General features: G+C 46.6%; 1 protein-coding gene across 1 annotated transcript; it reads left to right on the top strand.

Moving 5' to 3' along the window:
- The first annotated feature begins 8,353 nt into the window (after positions 1-8,353).
- On the top strand, positions 8,354-11,187 carry LOC144325325 (uncharacterized). Its single transcript, XM_077918210.1, has 3 exons — positions 8,354-8,572; positions 10,093-10,258; positions 10,613-11,187. The coding sequence occupies exons 1-3, from the start codon at positions 8,354-8,356 to the stop codon at positions 11,185-11,187; spliced, it is 960 nt and encodes a 319-aa protein (XP_077774336.1).
- The last annotated feature ends 3,992 nt before the right edge of the window (positions 11,188-15,179 follow it).

The raw sequence follows: 15,179 nt of genomic DNA on the forward strand, positions 1-15,179 counted from the left end.
AGAGAGAGACAACAGCTCTATCAAAACAGAAACATCCTGTGAACAGGAAATACGCAGGCTCTGTGACGCACAAAAGCCTGCTCCCTTTTAAGGTGGAATGGAAATATCCTAACATCCTCCCTCTTTCCGTGTAACCTGTAGTACCTGTGGTTTAACCTAATTGCAACCTCTGTACGTAAACCTTAAGTTGTTCTCTGTTAACAACCTTAGACAACAGATCAGCAGGAATTTCATTTCCTGGCATGTAGGACACCTGTCTGAGTCCTTTCTGAATACATTCTCCTGCACAATGTAACTTAATCTGCAAGTACTTGGTTCTTTGCTTGCAACTCTCTGAGTTAAGCAAAGCCAAACAGGATCTATTGTCTTGATACACTTGTATAGGACATTTCACCGAAACTCCGATGTCCTTAAACAGTTGCATCAACCACTCACAATCCATGAGTGAAAATGACAGAGCATTGAGTTCTGCTTCACAGGAAAATAAGCTTACTGTCATCTGCTTTTTGCACAACCAGTCAAACAGACAGTGGTTGTACATGTAGCACACTCCAAAAGTGCTTGTACCATCCGTGGTGTCACTTCCAAAACTTGCATCTGCAAAGATTTCAAGACCTCCAGTCTTCTGACTGGTGAATCTCAGCCTGTAGTGCATAGTCCCTTTCAAATAGCGGGCTATGCGCTTCAGAGCTTTCCAATCCTGAACAGTAGGATTGTTAGCATGTCTGCTAAGCAGGTTAGTGCTTACAGCAATGTCAGGTCTTGAGCATCTAGCAATGAAATTCAACTTGCCTAGAATGCATCTGTACAGCGTAGTGTCAGAAAACGCTTCAGCAGTACCATCTACCTGGTAACCTGTCACCATTGGTGTGTCTGCTGGGTTTGCATCAACCAAATTCAACCTGGTTAATACATCAGCAATTTTCTGTGTTTGGTGTACCAGAAAATTACCTGCTTGGTCCCTCTCCACCTGCAGAGAAAGATAGTTGGATACCTCACCAAGATCCTTCATGTCAAAGTGCTCCTTCAGCTGAGCTAGGGTGCTTTTGTAAAAAGCCTGATTCTTCCAAAACACCAGAAGATCATCAACAAAACGTAAACAATACAGTTTGTTTTGCCCCTCCTCCTTGACAAACACACACGGATCAGCTTTGCCCTGGTGAAAACCTAGAGAAAGCAATGTCTCAGTGAGTTTTGTGTTCCAACACCTGGCACTCTGCTTGAGACCATATAAGGATTTCCGCAGTTTACAGACCATTCCCTTCTGTATCTGCATTCCATCAGGTGGAAGCATGTACAGCTCCTCCTCCAAAATCCCGTACAAAAAAGCTGTATTAATGTCATGATGGGAAACATACAGTTTCTCCTCTGCAGCAATTTTGAGCATCAGCCAAATGCTCTCATATTTGACGGTGGGTGAGTAGGTCTCATGGTAATCCTGTCCTGGTACCTGTGAAAAACCTCTGGCAACCAATCTGGCTTTGTGTCTGACAACCTTGCCATTCTGATCTGTCTTGGCCTTGAAGACCCATTTGCTGCCAACTAGTCTCATTCCTGGGACTACCGGTACCAGCTCCCAAGTTTGGTTCCTATTCAAGGAATCAAATTCAGCCATCATGGCATTAAGCCAAGGCTCAGCATCTTTAGAGGCTAACTCCTGAACCTCTTTGAAGCTTGAAGGTTCCCATACCTTCTCTGAGCTACTAAGAACAGCAGTTGCTGTCTTAGCAAACTCATCAGCAAATCTCTTTGGAGGTCTGCCTTTGGTCGCTCTTTCAGACCTGCGAACTAGACGCAAGTCTTCTGGACTCATCTCCTCCTTCTTAGGAGAAAAGTGACCAATGGTGAACAGTGGTTCTTCCAGTTCATTGTCAGATGCATCAGATGGTCTGACTGAGGCCCTTGCGCTCTTGTAGTCTGCTGTGTCCTCACTGTCACTGACATCAGCAGCAGCGCCACCCACTGAACTGGAATCCGAACTCTGATCATCATCATCATCCTCAGCTTCCGCAGCTTTATCTGTTTTTTTTCCACATCATCTTCATCCTCCTCTGGGTAACTCTGGAAAATTCCCACATTTCCCCCCCCCCCCCCACTTAGGATTGTACTCAACACTCCTTGTGAACTTAATGGACTTAGACCCAGTCATCCATACTCTGTATGCACCTTTTTCGTACCCCATGAACAAACCATGTGCCCCACGCTTCCCAAGCTTGTTGCTCTGTGGGGTGTGTACCCACATGTCAGAACCAAAGATTCTCATGTGCTTGACGTTCGGTTTCTTACCAAACATCTTCTCGTAAGGAGTACAACCAATAGGTGATGACAGTCTGTGATTAAAAGTGTAAACTACCATTGACAGAGCTTCCCCCCCAAAACTTCTCAGGGAAGTTGGCATCATGCAACATGGTTTTCAGGCCTTGAAGCAAAGTTTGGATTGCTCGCTCAGCAAGTCCATTCATCCATGGCGATCTAGGTGTTGACAAGTCATGCTGGATTCCCTTCTCAGTCAGGAAAGCTTCAAACTGCTGAGAAGTGAACTCCCCGCCTCGATCAGTAAACAAGCAGCTGATACGCTTACCGTGAACATTTTCCAACCAAGCACAGAATGCCTTGAACCTTGGAAACGCTTGCAATTTCTGCTCAAGCATAAACACATGAATGTACCTAGAAAAAGAATCAATTAGAACCATGAAGTACCTTGCTCCACCCAAAGAGGGCGCAAGTGGACCAACCAGGTCTGCGTGCACTAGCTGGTAGGGTTTGGAAGCCTGCCTGCTAGACTCCTTGCCTTTTGGAGCAACCTTCACCTTGTTCTCTGCACAAGATACACATTTCATGTGAAACTTACAGGGTTTGATGTTCAAACCTTCAACCAACTCAGGCATCTTGGCCAGCACCTGTCAAGACATGTGACAAAATTTTCGATGTGCATCATGAATACATCCTGCATGAAGAACCTTGTTAGTTTGTGCAACACAACAAGAATCAACATTAGACACAACAATGTCATCATAAGTTATACAGAATAAGCCATCTATAAACTTTGCATGCAAAATGTCCTCTTTGCCTTTCCTGATGACACAGACGTTCCTCTTGAAGGAAACCTCAAAACCACGCACAATCAGCTGTGGTACACTGAGCAAATTGTCCGCCGCACCTGGAACAAAAAGTACATCTCTGATGGTAGTGTGCAGACTTGCAAGTTTCACAGTCCCTTTTCCTGCAATTTGCAATGTCCTTCCATCAGCCAGGTGGATCTCTCCATCTTGAGGTGTGAAGGAGATTAACAGGTGCCGATCTTTCGAAAGATGGTGGCTTGCACCAGAGTTCACGATAAATCTGGCCTTGGCCTTTGGAGCAGCTTTTCTGGCAAGCAAAACCTTGTTTTGCACCGGCGTGCGCTTTTGCGGCTTGCCCCCCTGCTCCTGGCCATCAAACTTGCCTTTAGCCTTTGGTGAAGCAGTGCCAGCAAACAAAGCCTTGTTTTCCACTGGCATGGGCTTTTCACCCCCCTTCTGCTTCGGGCCATCTGCAGGCATCTGTCTCTGTTTACCTCTGGGCCTTCCGGTATCTGTGAGGATGACCTTGGCTCCCATGAGAAACAGAGCTCTCAGCTGCCGACTCCTTGGCTCCCCCTGGAGGCTGGAATGCTGCCTGGGATGACATCATAGTCAGCTCCCCCTGCAGCTTGCAACCGGTGCCCTCAGCATCCCTGCATTCACTCGCATTCTGGGAAACAGCCAAGACCTCCGATGCAGTCAAACTCTGGGCTTTCAAACTCTGGGCTGGGATGACTGGCAGATGAGCGTTCTTCAAAGCATTCCACATCTGGCATGCAGTCATGCTGCCAGCTAGCGTAGCAATTTCCTCCAGAGAGACGGACAAGACTATTACGTCTATGGCTTTCAAATTCTGAGCGATCCATCTCTCTGTCAGAGGAACTGGAGGGGTTTCACACACAGTATGCCACACTCCAAACTGTTGCAGCAAGCTCTCACACCACACAGCCCAGGTATCATAATTGTGCCGGCATTCAGCAGCTTCTGAGGATTGTCAAAGATCCATCTCAGCTATTCACTTGAGCCGTGAGTCTTCACTTCAAAGACTCCTTATCTTGGCTCCCATTAATCACGAAGCCTGCTTGGCTCGGCTCCCAGGCCAATTAGACTCTGCCAGACATCAGAGTCTCTTGCCGTGGCTTTCAGAAAAGCCTCTGCTTTCGGTTTCCCACACATACCTCAGCACAGTCTGTCACAGTCTTACTCTCCTGTAAGTGCCGTGAATCTGGGCCCGAAACCTGTTGTTGGGATACTGCCAGGGAGACAAAGGCCATCACTGCCTCTGTGTCGACTCCGGACTCCGGACGATCTCCCGTAGATGCAGTATCAGCAATTAGCGACATGAGCTCCAGAAAATATCTTTCCACATTCCAGAACTGATGCACGCTTTATCAGCAGATAATGCACAGCGAAAGTTGCACTCAGGAGAGAATCATTTAGAAAGTTTATTCAGCGTCGGTCAGGACAAAGAAAAACTTGACTGCCTGCCTGCGTGTTCTGGCGCAGAGAGAGAGACAACAGCTCTATCAAAACAGAAACATCCTGTGAACAGGAAATACGCAGGCTCTGTGACGCACAAAAGCCTGCTCCCTTTTAGGGTGGAACGGAAATATCCTAACAGTTTCACCTTCCTGCCCTTATTACTGTCCAGTGTGTAACTAGGAGAAGCATGCTTTGAGGAGAGCTGCTGGCCACATTTTCTCACCTTGAGGTGCCTGGGTCCTTCCCCCACAACTTACACATCCATTTGGGTGAGAATTATTTCATCCAATGGACAGGAACATTAAAGCCTTTCCTCCTGGGTTGTGATCAGGAGATGATTCCCGCGTCATGCAGGGGACGCTCCGCCTTCTGCTTCAACTCCAGGGCTGGCACCACGCCCCTCCCCAGTTGGGCACCCAATAGGGAAGCTCGACGGGGGTGTGGCTTGCTGCTCAAACGCAGCCGCGCCAGCGATCCCCACCATTGCACACACATTTTCTTCGAGTCAGGAGTCATCGCAGGGAAGACCTCAGCCACGAGGTTTGGAGTCGGGGGTGTTTGTGTGTGTGGAGGCTGTCTGGTTCCTGGCTTGCCTTTTTAAATTTAGGAGGCTTGCGTGCGCTCATTGCTTTACTGCTTTTAAAAACCTAGGCACCCAAGTTTGCCTTGCTGTCTTGCTGTGCCCTCTTTTCTGTGTAAAAACCTACATTTAACCTTTTATTTTCCCCCACTCCTGGTGCTGGATTTGTTTGGGCGGTTTAAGTGCGAATTACCTTTCTTAAGCTGCAGCTTGTTCCTTTGTCCAGCACATGGTCTCTCCACCACCAGCGAGGTCTGAGTGTGAGTGCAGTCTTTCTATCTCCCTTGTCTCCTCACTTTCCTTCCCCGGCCTCTGCCTTGGTGGCTGTGCATTTTATTTTAATTTTGGCCAGGGTGCCTGCATGTTTTTCCCCTCTATTGCCCTTGCCCGTCCGATGCCTGGCTGGTCTGGGTGACTGAGTGGGTTTGCCTTACATTTTAATTTGTTGGCCAGGGTGCTTGTACGTTTTCCCCCTCCCTTGCCCTTGCCTGTTCCTCTCTAATTTTAAGTCGTGTATGTGTGTGCTGGCAGCGTGTGTTTATGCCTGCCGTTTGTTGATTTATTACTCTTTTAGTGTGGGTTTGATTTACCTTGCCATCCCTTCCATTGGTACCACTTAAATTGGGAGCCCCCTCTGAAATTTTAAATGATGCCGGGGCTTAGAATAGACTGTGCACTTAAACCTCACCCCTCTTACTTTATCTAAGCCCCCCCCCCTCTTCGCTTGGCGTTTGGGGGAAGAAATAAGGAACCATTCCTCAGCATTGTACATTTATACGTTTAGAACCTTTGAAGGTGTACCTTTGCCTGGTTCTTGTCATTGGCTTCACTTGCCAGTACAGGGTCCCTAAAGAAAACCACTTTTAAACAAACAAAAAAAAAAAAGGTTGCGGTTTATAGAACTTTACTGAAAAGTCCAGGCTAACCCACGGTTTATATTTCCACTTCATTTTGTCTCACTGTAAAGGACAGCTATTTTCCTTTTCTTCTAAACTTTTCCTTGCCCGGCATGTTAATTTTACCCCATCCTCCTCACCAGGCTTTCCTTCTCCTCCCTCCACCCCTCCTCCCTCCCAACCCCCCCTTTCAGAGTTCCCTTTGCTTCTTGCCTGAGTCATCACAGTTACCAGACAGGTTTTTCAACTGCTGGGGCATGCTTGATTGCTCTCTGAGTGACTGGCAGTTTGTTAGGCATTGTCTTTAAGCACCTGGCAGTTCAGCAGCTCTAGTTGCATTGTCAGTTTAACTAACCAGCAGTTTGACCATTTGCAGTCTTTTGTCTGTTTAAGCACCCTTATGGAGCTGACCTTGTGGGCAAAGATTTACTTTTCTTTGTTTGGCAAAGTTTCCTTTGTTTGGTAGAAGTTTTCCCAGTAGTGAGATATTCCCCTTAAGAGCAACCTCATCCCTCCTTTTCAGAGGGCCACTGGTGTGGGCCTGGAATCTTGTTGATTTCCTTTTCTCTTAATTTGGCTGCAGCTTCTGGGCATTTCCTAGTAAGCAGTTATTTTCAATTCTGTTTGATTACTTGGTGTTGCTTTGTGCCTAGATTTGTTTTGCAAACTGTTAGTTAAAGGACATTTCCCTGAGAGCGATTTTCTTTGATTCCATTTGATTGCAGTGGGGGGGCTGCGTTGCTCTACTGTTCCTATTGTTTCATCACTACATGCTTGTGAGTTACTCCTCAGGAGGCAGGTTTAAATATTTAGCTGTGTCTATCCACCTGACCCATTTGTTTGGTGGCAAATAAATAAATTTATAGACATATACAAACGGAACAGTCAAGTGATGAATAATTATTTCATATCATCATCAGTTACGGTAGACAATTGATAGTATCAGCAATTAATTCTACTTACAGTGGTAATTGAGTGAACAAATAATACTGGATTAGATTTTAATAAATAACAATAATAATAAATAATAATAACAATAAATAAATAATAGATAAATAATAATAGAATAATAATAATAATAAAATAAATGGATATATAAAAAATTAAATAAAGAATATTATTAATAATAATATATAATAAAAAATAAAGAGAATAAGTGGAATGGCATCACATACCAAGATTAAATTGATTGATTAATTAAATAAATCTAAAGATAAATATATAAATAGACAAATAAAATTAATAAAAATAAAATTAATAATAAATAATTTACATATATTACGGAACCCTCAGTTGCTTAGATCGTGGTGACAATAATGCCAAGGTTGCAGGTTCGATCCCTGTATGGAACAATTGCATATTCCTGCATTGCAAGGGGTTGGACTAAATGACCCTCGGGGTCCCACACAATTCTAGAGAGCCTGGATAGCTCAACTGGTTAGAGCATAGTGCTGATAATGCCAAGGTTGCTGGTTTGATCCCTGTATGGGACCCCTGCATATTGAATGAGATATTATAATATGAAGTAGGAAGCATCTTTTATATATATATATATATATATATATATATATATATATATATATATATATCACACACACGCACATGCTAATTGGATAAACAATTGAACACTTAACCAAATACTTGGAAAAATTGTTATTTATTATAAGTAAATCAATCGTTAATTAGTACATTCGTTTCAGAATCTATAACATGTGCCTGTACAACCGCTTGTAAACAGCAGCACGTGTTTGTGGCAGTAGCTTTAGCGCGTTATCCATGGCACCTAAGAGGAAGTGCTCTGCGGCGGAATCAGCTCACACCTCAGGCTGCATGGGTGCCACATGGACGGGATAATAACCCCAAACCTATTTCACACTACCTAAATGACTTTAGATCGTTCATTGATGATTATGAGCAGCATTTTTTCGAGCAATCCCTAACCCCATGCCCTCCGCTGCTACCCCTGATATGATACTAGATTGCCAGGTGGTTCCGGAGAGCCCACCTCTCACCCAGGTTGATGACCTCCCTGGCACCTCTGTCGCCCTCTTCAACGATTTTCAGTTCTCAGGCGCAGGCCCAAGCTCTCGGGCAGTAACTGCGGCAGTGCAAACTAGGCCTCTGGCCCTCAGAACTGCATTGGGTCGCCTGTGCGGAGCCCGCCAACCTGTGTCAATAACCCTGTTGCGTCCAGTTCTTCCGGTTCTTTGCAGAATAAGCAGCCCAGCAGCTGGAGGGGGAGCTTCAGACAGTTGAGGGGGGACAAACCGTCAGGCAAAAGACACACCAAGAAGAAGCACGTGTGTAAGAAGAGCAAGTCGAAAACGGGCGACATGGATGAAGAGTCAGAACAGCCTGTGCACTTTCTGGGGTGGCCGCCACCATTAGCTATGATAAAAGTCCAAAGGAAGGCTTCCAGGATCCCTCTAGCATGCTGGGATCAAATTGAAAATGGCATCTGGTCTGTGGCGGTCATCCCGTATGTTGAGAAGAAGCCATTAGATTCTTATCGCACTGGTAAGCCGGACCTGAGAAGGGAGCCAAAGCGCAAGGTATGTTGGGAATTCAATAAGGGGCCATGCCAAAGGCAGTCTTGTAAGTATCTGCATGAGTGCAAGAGGTGTGCAGGGGTACTCCCAGCCGTAGCGTGTTACAAAGGGAAGCAGCCCTTTCGGGGAGGCGGGGTTCCAGTTCCAGAGAAGCCCCCGCAGCAGGGAACAGATGATAGGGACCCTCCGGGTCTAGCATTTTCCCTGATCCAGCTCCCTCCTCTCCGCATTCTTCAATCAAATTCTTCGATCGGGCACTAAAACTTATCTGGAATTTTGGTCACGAGGCACTCTTGGCAAAATGTGACATAGAGTCAACCTTCTGTCTATTGCCAGTTCATCCCAATGACTCTCATTTGCTGGGATTCAAATTTCAAGGGAAATATTACATTGTCAAGGCTATGCCGATGGCTTGTTCTGTAGCCGGCTCGGCCTTTGAGACATTTAGCACCTTTTGGGACTGGGCCTTGCGCTACAGAACCAACTCACCTGGGGTGACACGTTACCTCGGTGACTTTCTACTCCTTGGGAAGCCCAATACTGGCGAATGTGCCTCCCTTCTGGAGGCCTTTTCAGCTTTGGCCCAGGAGCTGGGAGTTCCCCTAACAGCAGATAAGGCGGACCCTCAACGCATCTTACTTGCCTGGGTATAAAGCTTGACACAGCAGCTCAATCCGCCCACCTGCCAGAGGGGAAAATAATTGCCCTTAAGGAAACAATTCATCAAACCCTTCCAATAATAATAATAATAATAATAATAATAATAATAATAAAGTCGCTCTTAGACAGGTCCAGTCCTTGCTAGATCATTTCAACTTCGCATGTAGAGTAGTTTCACCAGGCTGCCCATTTTGCTCCCGCTTAGCCAGGCTGTCAGCGGGCCTCAAGCATCCGCACCAGAGTAAGACTCCCCAAGTCGGTGAAGGCAGATTTTGAGATGTGGATCAGATTTCTGGAACACTACAACGGAGTCTCCCTATGGCAGGAAATCCTTAATTTGGCCTCTGATTTCCATGTTTACTCCAATGTGGCAGGGTCCCTGGGCTTTGGTCTGTTCTTTAAGGGACGTTGGTGCGCGCAACAATGGCCAGCAGAGTGGCAAGGGGAGGCCATCATGCGGGATCTCACTTTTCTGGAGTTTTTTCTCACAGTTGTGGCGGTTCACATATGGACCAAGGAGTTCCGGAATCGCCGGGTGTGCTTCAGAACTGATAACCAGGCCGTGGTTAACATACTGGCTAGCAGTCATTGTGTTCTGAGAGGGGTCTCGCCTACTTCGATCATTTGTGCTCCGATGCCTTGCTTCCAGTCGTTAGCACCTTGGGCTCAGCTGCTGCCAGAACCCTTTCCGGATCACCTATGGAACCTTGGAGACGCGAAGTGATCAAGGGAGTATTAGCGTCTGTTGCACCCTCTACCCTCAGGTCTTATAAGAAAGTATGGTGCGACTTCACAGGTTTCAGGTCCAAAGTATCGTCCCTTTCCCCTATCGTATGAAACTTAGGTCAATTTGCTGGTTCAAGTTTGAGGCCCGGCTGTTCTCTGCGGCATACGCTATAGCCTTCTTTGGTGCCTTGTGGGTTGGCGAGGTGGTAGCAGAAGCTACCTCAAGTGGAACAACGCGCAGCCTCCTCCTGAAGGACGTGCAGGTGTCCAGTTCAGGCGTGATGTTGCGGGTGGACCAGGGCGGTAAGGGCACCGTAGTACAACTCACAGCCTCCGGTCAGAAGGGCCCATGCCCAGTAAAGGACACCAGGCGATACCTTTACCTCAGACCTCCTGGCCTTGGCCCACTCTTCATTCATGAGGATGGATCCCAATTGATGAGGCACCAATTCACCAGGGTACTTTGCAAAGCGATAGATGCCTACACTTTCCCTTCCAAAGACTACGCGGCACATTCATTTAGGACTGGTGTGGCCACAACGGCCTCATGGGCCTTCCGGCAGACAGGATCAAGGAGATGGGCCGCTGGAAATCTAATGCCTACAAAAGTATTCTGAGAACGCTCCGCTTACCTGTCTTTTCTTTCTTTATTCTTAGCTGTCTTTGGTAGTCCAGTGTGGATTTGCGGCCACAGTATCGTGCATTGGGCCCGCCTCCAGTCAGCAAGTTCCGGCTTCATGCCTAATCTGGGGCTACCATCGTGGGTGCGAGTTTCCTGGTTGTCGAGAAGGGGCATGTGCTGGCAAGAACTCATGCCACTGCTGAAGGCAAAAGCTGCGCTGTTGGGCCCCCCTAACATTCTAATCATTCAGCTGGGTGAGAGCGACCTGGCTAGCAGGAAGAGTGTGGACTTGCTGTGGAACATGAGAAAGGTCTTGGATGAGTTGGCTGCATTATTTTCCAGAACAGCCCTGTTCTGGTCCTCTCTCTTGAAGAGAAAGGTTTGGCGCGGTGCGCATAACATTATGGCCTTTGAGAAATCCAGGAAACTCTTGAATCGCGCGGTAGCACGCAAAGTGCGTTTTATGAATGGCCTAGTTATATATCATGATGATATCCAGATTGGCGACCAGACCCTAATCCGGGATGACGGTGTTCATCTTTCAGATCGTGGAAACAACATATGGCTGGCTAACATATCCAATAGTCTTAGGGATTGGTTGCAGCTGTGAGGGTATTGGCGGCGAGCCTTTTGGCTCGGGTGGCGGTTAGGCATTGGAATGTGTTGTTGGTGTTTCGGGTGGCAAGGTGTGGCCATCGCCTTCCCCGACAATTTTGGGTATTCCGCTAAAGGAATCCAGCGGTTGTGGATCCTGTCCAATGCCCGTGTGGCGGCGGGCCATGGCAGGACCCTCGGTGACATCAGGAAGAGAGCCTATAGTTGGATTAGCATCAACAGGCTTCCCCTACTGGTGGTTAACCCCTCCTCAGACTCACCCCTCTACGAGTGGGTGGAGTCTAATGTTCCGTGGTCCAATGCCTAAGCCAATAGCTTCTCACATGCTGTAATCAATAAAGTTGTGGCCTTTACCTTACCCATTAACCTTACATTCTGTGTCCACGTGTCTTTATTCCCCAAGCAGGGATCGGGTTCTCGAATCACAACATCCTAGCGAGAGTTACAAAGGATCTTTGCTGGATCTGTATATTCTTTCCTGACATGTTATTAGTTTGGTCTGAGTTCTTGGAGTTCTTGGAAGGTGAATTGCCTGATTAAGGACTTTGTTTGGGGTACATTCCTCATGGGAAGATCCACGTTGATCTTCCCCACTTTTTATCAGGATGATGGCATCCACCTGTCCAAGGCAGGCTGTGACTTATTTCCTGAGGGCTGTTTTTGAGTTTTGGTTTTATTTATAGGAGACGTGAACTGGATGGAGTGATGGTGTAATCAAATGACGTCATATTGGGTTAAAAGCACTCTTGGCCAGCCTACACTTTTTTGGGTGTCGCTGGTGGTACTCTTATTATTGGCATGCATGCTGAGGTGAACATCAGGGCAGCAGGGGCACAGGACACTGGGCATGTTCATATATACGCAAGGCGCTCGGAGCAAGGCTTCCTTACAATCCTTTTCTCTTATACCAGTAGAGATACCTGCAAACATGCCCCTATGAGTAGGGAAGGTCTTGAAGCCTCCAAATTAGGATTCTGCCCTGCCCAGACTGCAGGTTTTTTGTCCGTTTGCTTCTTTTGCAGAACCTCTCTGCAGCAGTTGTCATTTTCTTTCTCCAGTTAAAACATTGCACTTGAAAACAGCATAGTCAGGAGCTCCCCCCACCTGTTTCTTGACTAACAATAATTTCATAGTGAGCCACATTTTTCAGTAAGCAAACCCTACCTCTACAAGACACCATTTATCATATTGGCAAGTATTCTGCTAATGCAACCATTATGTTTTACTGTCAGGAGGTGGTGGTGGTTGCTCAACTGAAGAGGAGGAAAGGTTTCTTGGTAGGGTAGCTACTTACACATCACCAGAAAAGAGGTGATATATTTGCATAAAATCAGCATGTGCTAATTCTGTCTGCAAGAGAAATGCTCTGCCACTGAGGTTCAGCCCTTCCCCTAAATTAATCTGTAATTTTATCTGTTTTTGCTGGTCAAGATTCAGCAGCACTGAACCTGCTCTCATCCTGTCAAGAAGAAAAGCAGAGTGTTTTACAGGACTCGGCCAATGACTAAAAGTCTTGTTTTCTTCTTGTTGTAAATGAACCCCCATCAATTTGGGAATGACTAATAGCACTCCTGCAGAAAATCTCAGTGAACAAGCTGGGCTATAAGGGTTCAGGTCATCCCTCAGGTACCCTGGACATAAGTTGTTCAAGGCTTTGTAGATTAATACAAGAACCTTGAACTTGGCTTGGTAGTAAGCAGAAATCTAGTGCAGCTGTTTTAACAATGTTGTCATGTGTCATCAGCCAGTCAGCTTTCTGCATTAGCTTGAGCTTCCAAATCAGACTCAAGGGCAGCCCAACATAGAAGGCATTACAGTAATCCAGCCTTAAAGTTTCCAACACATGGACTCTAGTGATCAGGCTATCCCTGGAATAGCTGTAGTTGGTAAACCACACAGAGCTGGTAAATGACACTCTTAGTCACAGAGGACACTTAGGCTTCTAGTGACAAAGGTGTATCCAGGAGTACAGAGAGAGTGCAACCCATCCAGAATATGCAACTTGCCAAGTTCCCAAATATGGAAGTGATCCAAACAAAGAACCTCTGACTTCGCAGGATTCAAGTCCAGTTTATTGGCCATCATCCAGTCCACCTCGGCAGACATCATGCAAAGACAGACTTCTGGACAACATATTTAGAAATATCCCTATTTGGATTGCTCTGATTGGGTTCATATGTGGATTTTTTTATATTACAGCTTTTAATTCTGATATATGTCAGAATTAGTTATACAAAATTCTAAAGAAAACAATGAAAACATGTATTGAATATTCAATATATTTATTCATTTTGAAAATCTATAACCAACTCCTTAATCAGCTTATCAGAGCGAGTTAGAAATAATTAATCAACAACAAAAACCAGATCAAGAGTTAAAAGCCTGAGAAAATAAATAAGACTTGAACACTTTGGTAAAGACAAAGACGTGGTTTGTCTCATTTGTTGGGGCTGTGCACAGATTCAGCAAAGTCCTGAGACAAATCAGGCCAGTTTAGAAACAGGCAGGTGTCAGCTGAGTTGGGATGACTCAGCTGCCAATCACTGTGGGTCAGGGTGGATGACCCAGAGTGATCCAGGGCTGTCAGGGGACAGGGCATCAAGCTGGAAGATGAGCAGGCATCATTTAGAAAAACCCACAAAAGGCAAAGTTCTATCTGCCCTCTGTCTGCACCATACCAGAAAAAGGAAAGTGTGACCTGAATCTCTTTCTTGCCCAATGTAACCTGACTCTCCCTCTTTGCGTGGACAGGTGGAGTCCCCAGATCCCGTGTGGTCCCCCCCGTCATGTGGAATAATGACTCAAGACAACGTGCTATGGGATTAAATTGGCCACAACTTTATTAAATTTCAAATATGGGTAGACCTTGGCTGAGGAATTGGGCGTTCTCCCTCCCCAGTCCCCAGCCGGGGACCTAGGGAGCATCAGGGTTATCCAGTGTGTGTGTGGGGGGGATGGGCTGGCTCTGGAGAACATATGTTCAAGCAGAGATAGCCGCCCCCGTTACGCCGCCGCCGCAGGGGAGAGCAATGATGACCTTCCGGCGTACGGTCAAAGCCTCCCTTCAGAAACTCCTTTAACAGGGACCCTGGTATCACCGCCGCAGAGAGGAAGATGGACTAAAGGATTCCGCCCAAGGCCTGATACCGCCAAAGTTGTGACGTTTTGCTACGGGAAAGGCGAAACCTGCCAATGCAGGGAAATTCCTTTCCGGCCTTTAACAGCGACCTTAACGTAGCAGCGCCCGCATACCTATGAAGAAAAGTTAACCTGCAAAACCTGTGAAGAAAAGACATTAACTGAGGGTGGGTAGGGTGGGAGAAGCTCTGGAGCCAAGTGAGGATTCCCAGGTAAGATCCTCCCTCTATTGTGTGGGCAGGTATCCCTCCCCTACCTGGCCTGGTCTCCTTGGCAACGCTTCCCCCAGGTGGGATTGCACAACTGACTGAGGTACACGGAGACCTCCAGGTATCCCACTTGAGGGAAGGCAAAGCCTATGCTGATGGAGCTGCTCCAGATCTAGGGGCTGCACGCGTCCACACAAAGGGTGCCCCCTGTTTTAAGCGGGGAGCGGTCATTCCTGAAGACTTGCCCCGCAGGATTGCTCCCTCCGCTCGACATCTTTGGAGCAAAGGCAGCAATCCCTTGCAGTGCTGCTTTGCAATCAGAGAAGACACTTAACAATGGAACCCCCTGCAGAAATGAACCCCAGTCCTCAATTTGGTGGGTGGTACAGGGTATACAATGTCTCACTTACCTGTCAAGCCCTGTATTTATTTAGGTGGGGGTTTTTTGGTTGTTTTTTTTACCCTGGTTAAAAATTAGCCCATTCCCAAACTAATTTGGGATGGCTTCCTGGGTTGGCCAAGGAAAGATTGCTTTGATTGGAGCCAAAAAGTTGATTGTGGAAGGGGACTGTACATCACTTGTAACATTACTTCTATTTTGAGTCTTTTATTCTCTGACACCAATATGAGAAAAAACATC

Source organism: Podarcis muralis, chromosome 13 (genome assembly GCF_964188315.1).
Source record: "Podarcis muralis chromosome 13, rPodMur119.hap1.1, whole genome shotgun sequence".
Taxonomy (NCBI): Eukaryota; Metazoa; Chordata; class Lepidosauria; order Squamata; family Lacertidae; genus Podarcis; species Podarcis muralis.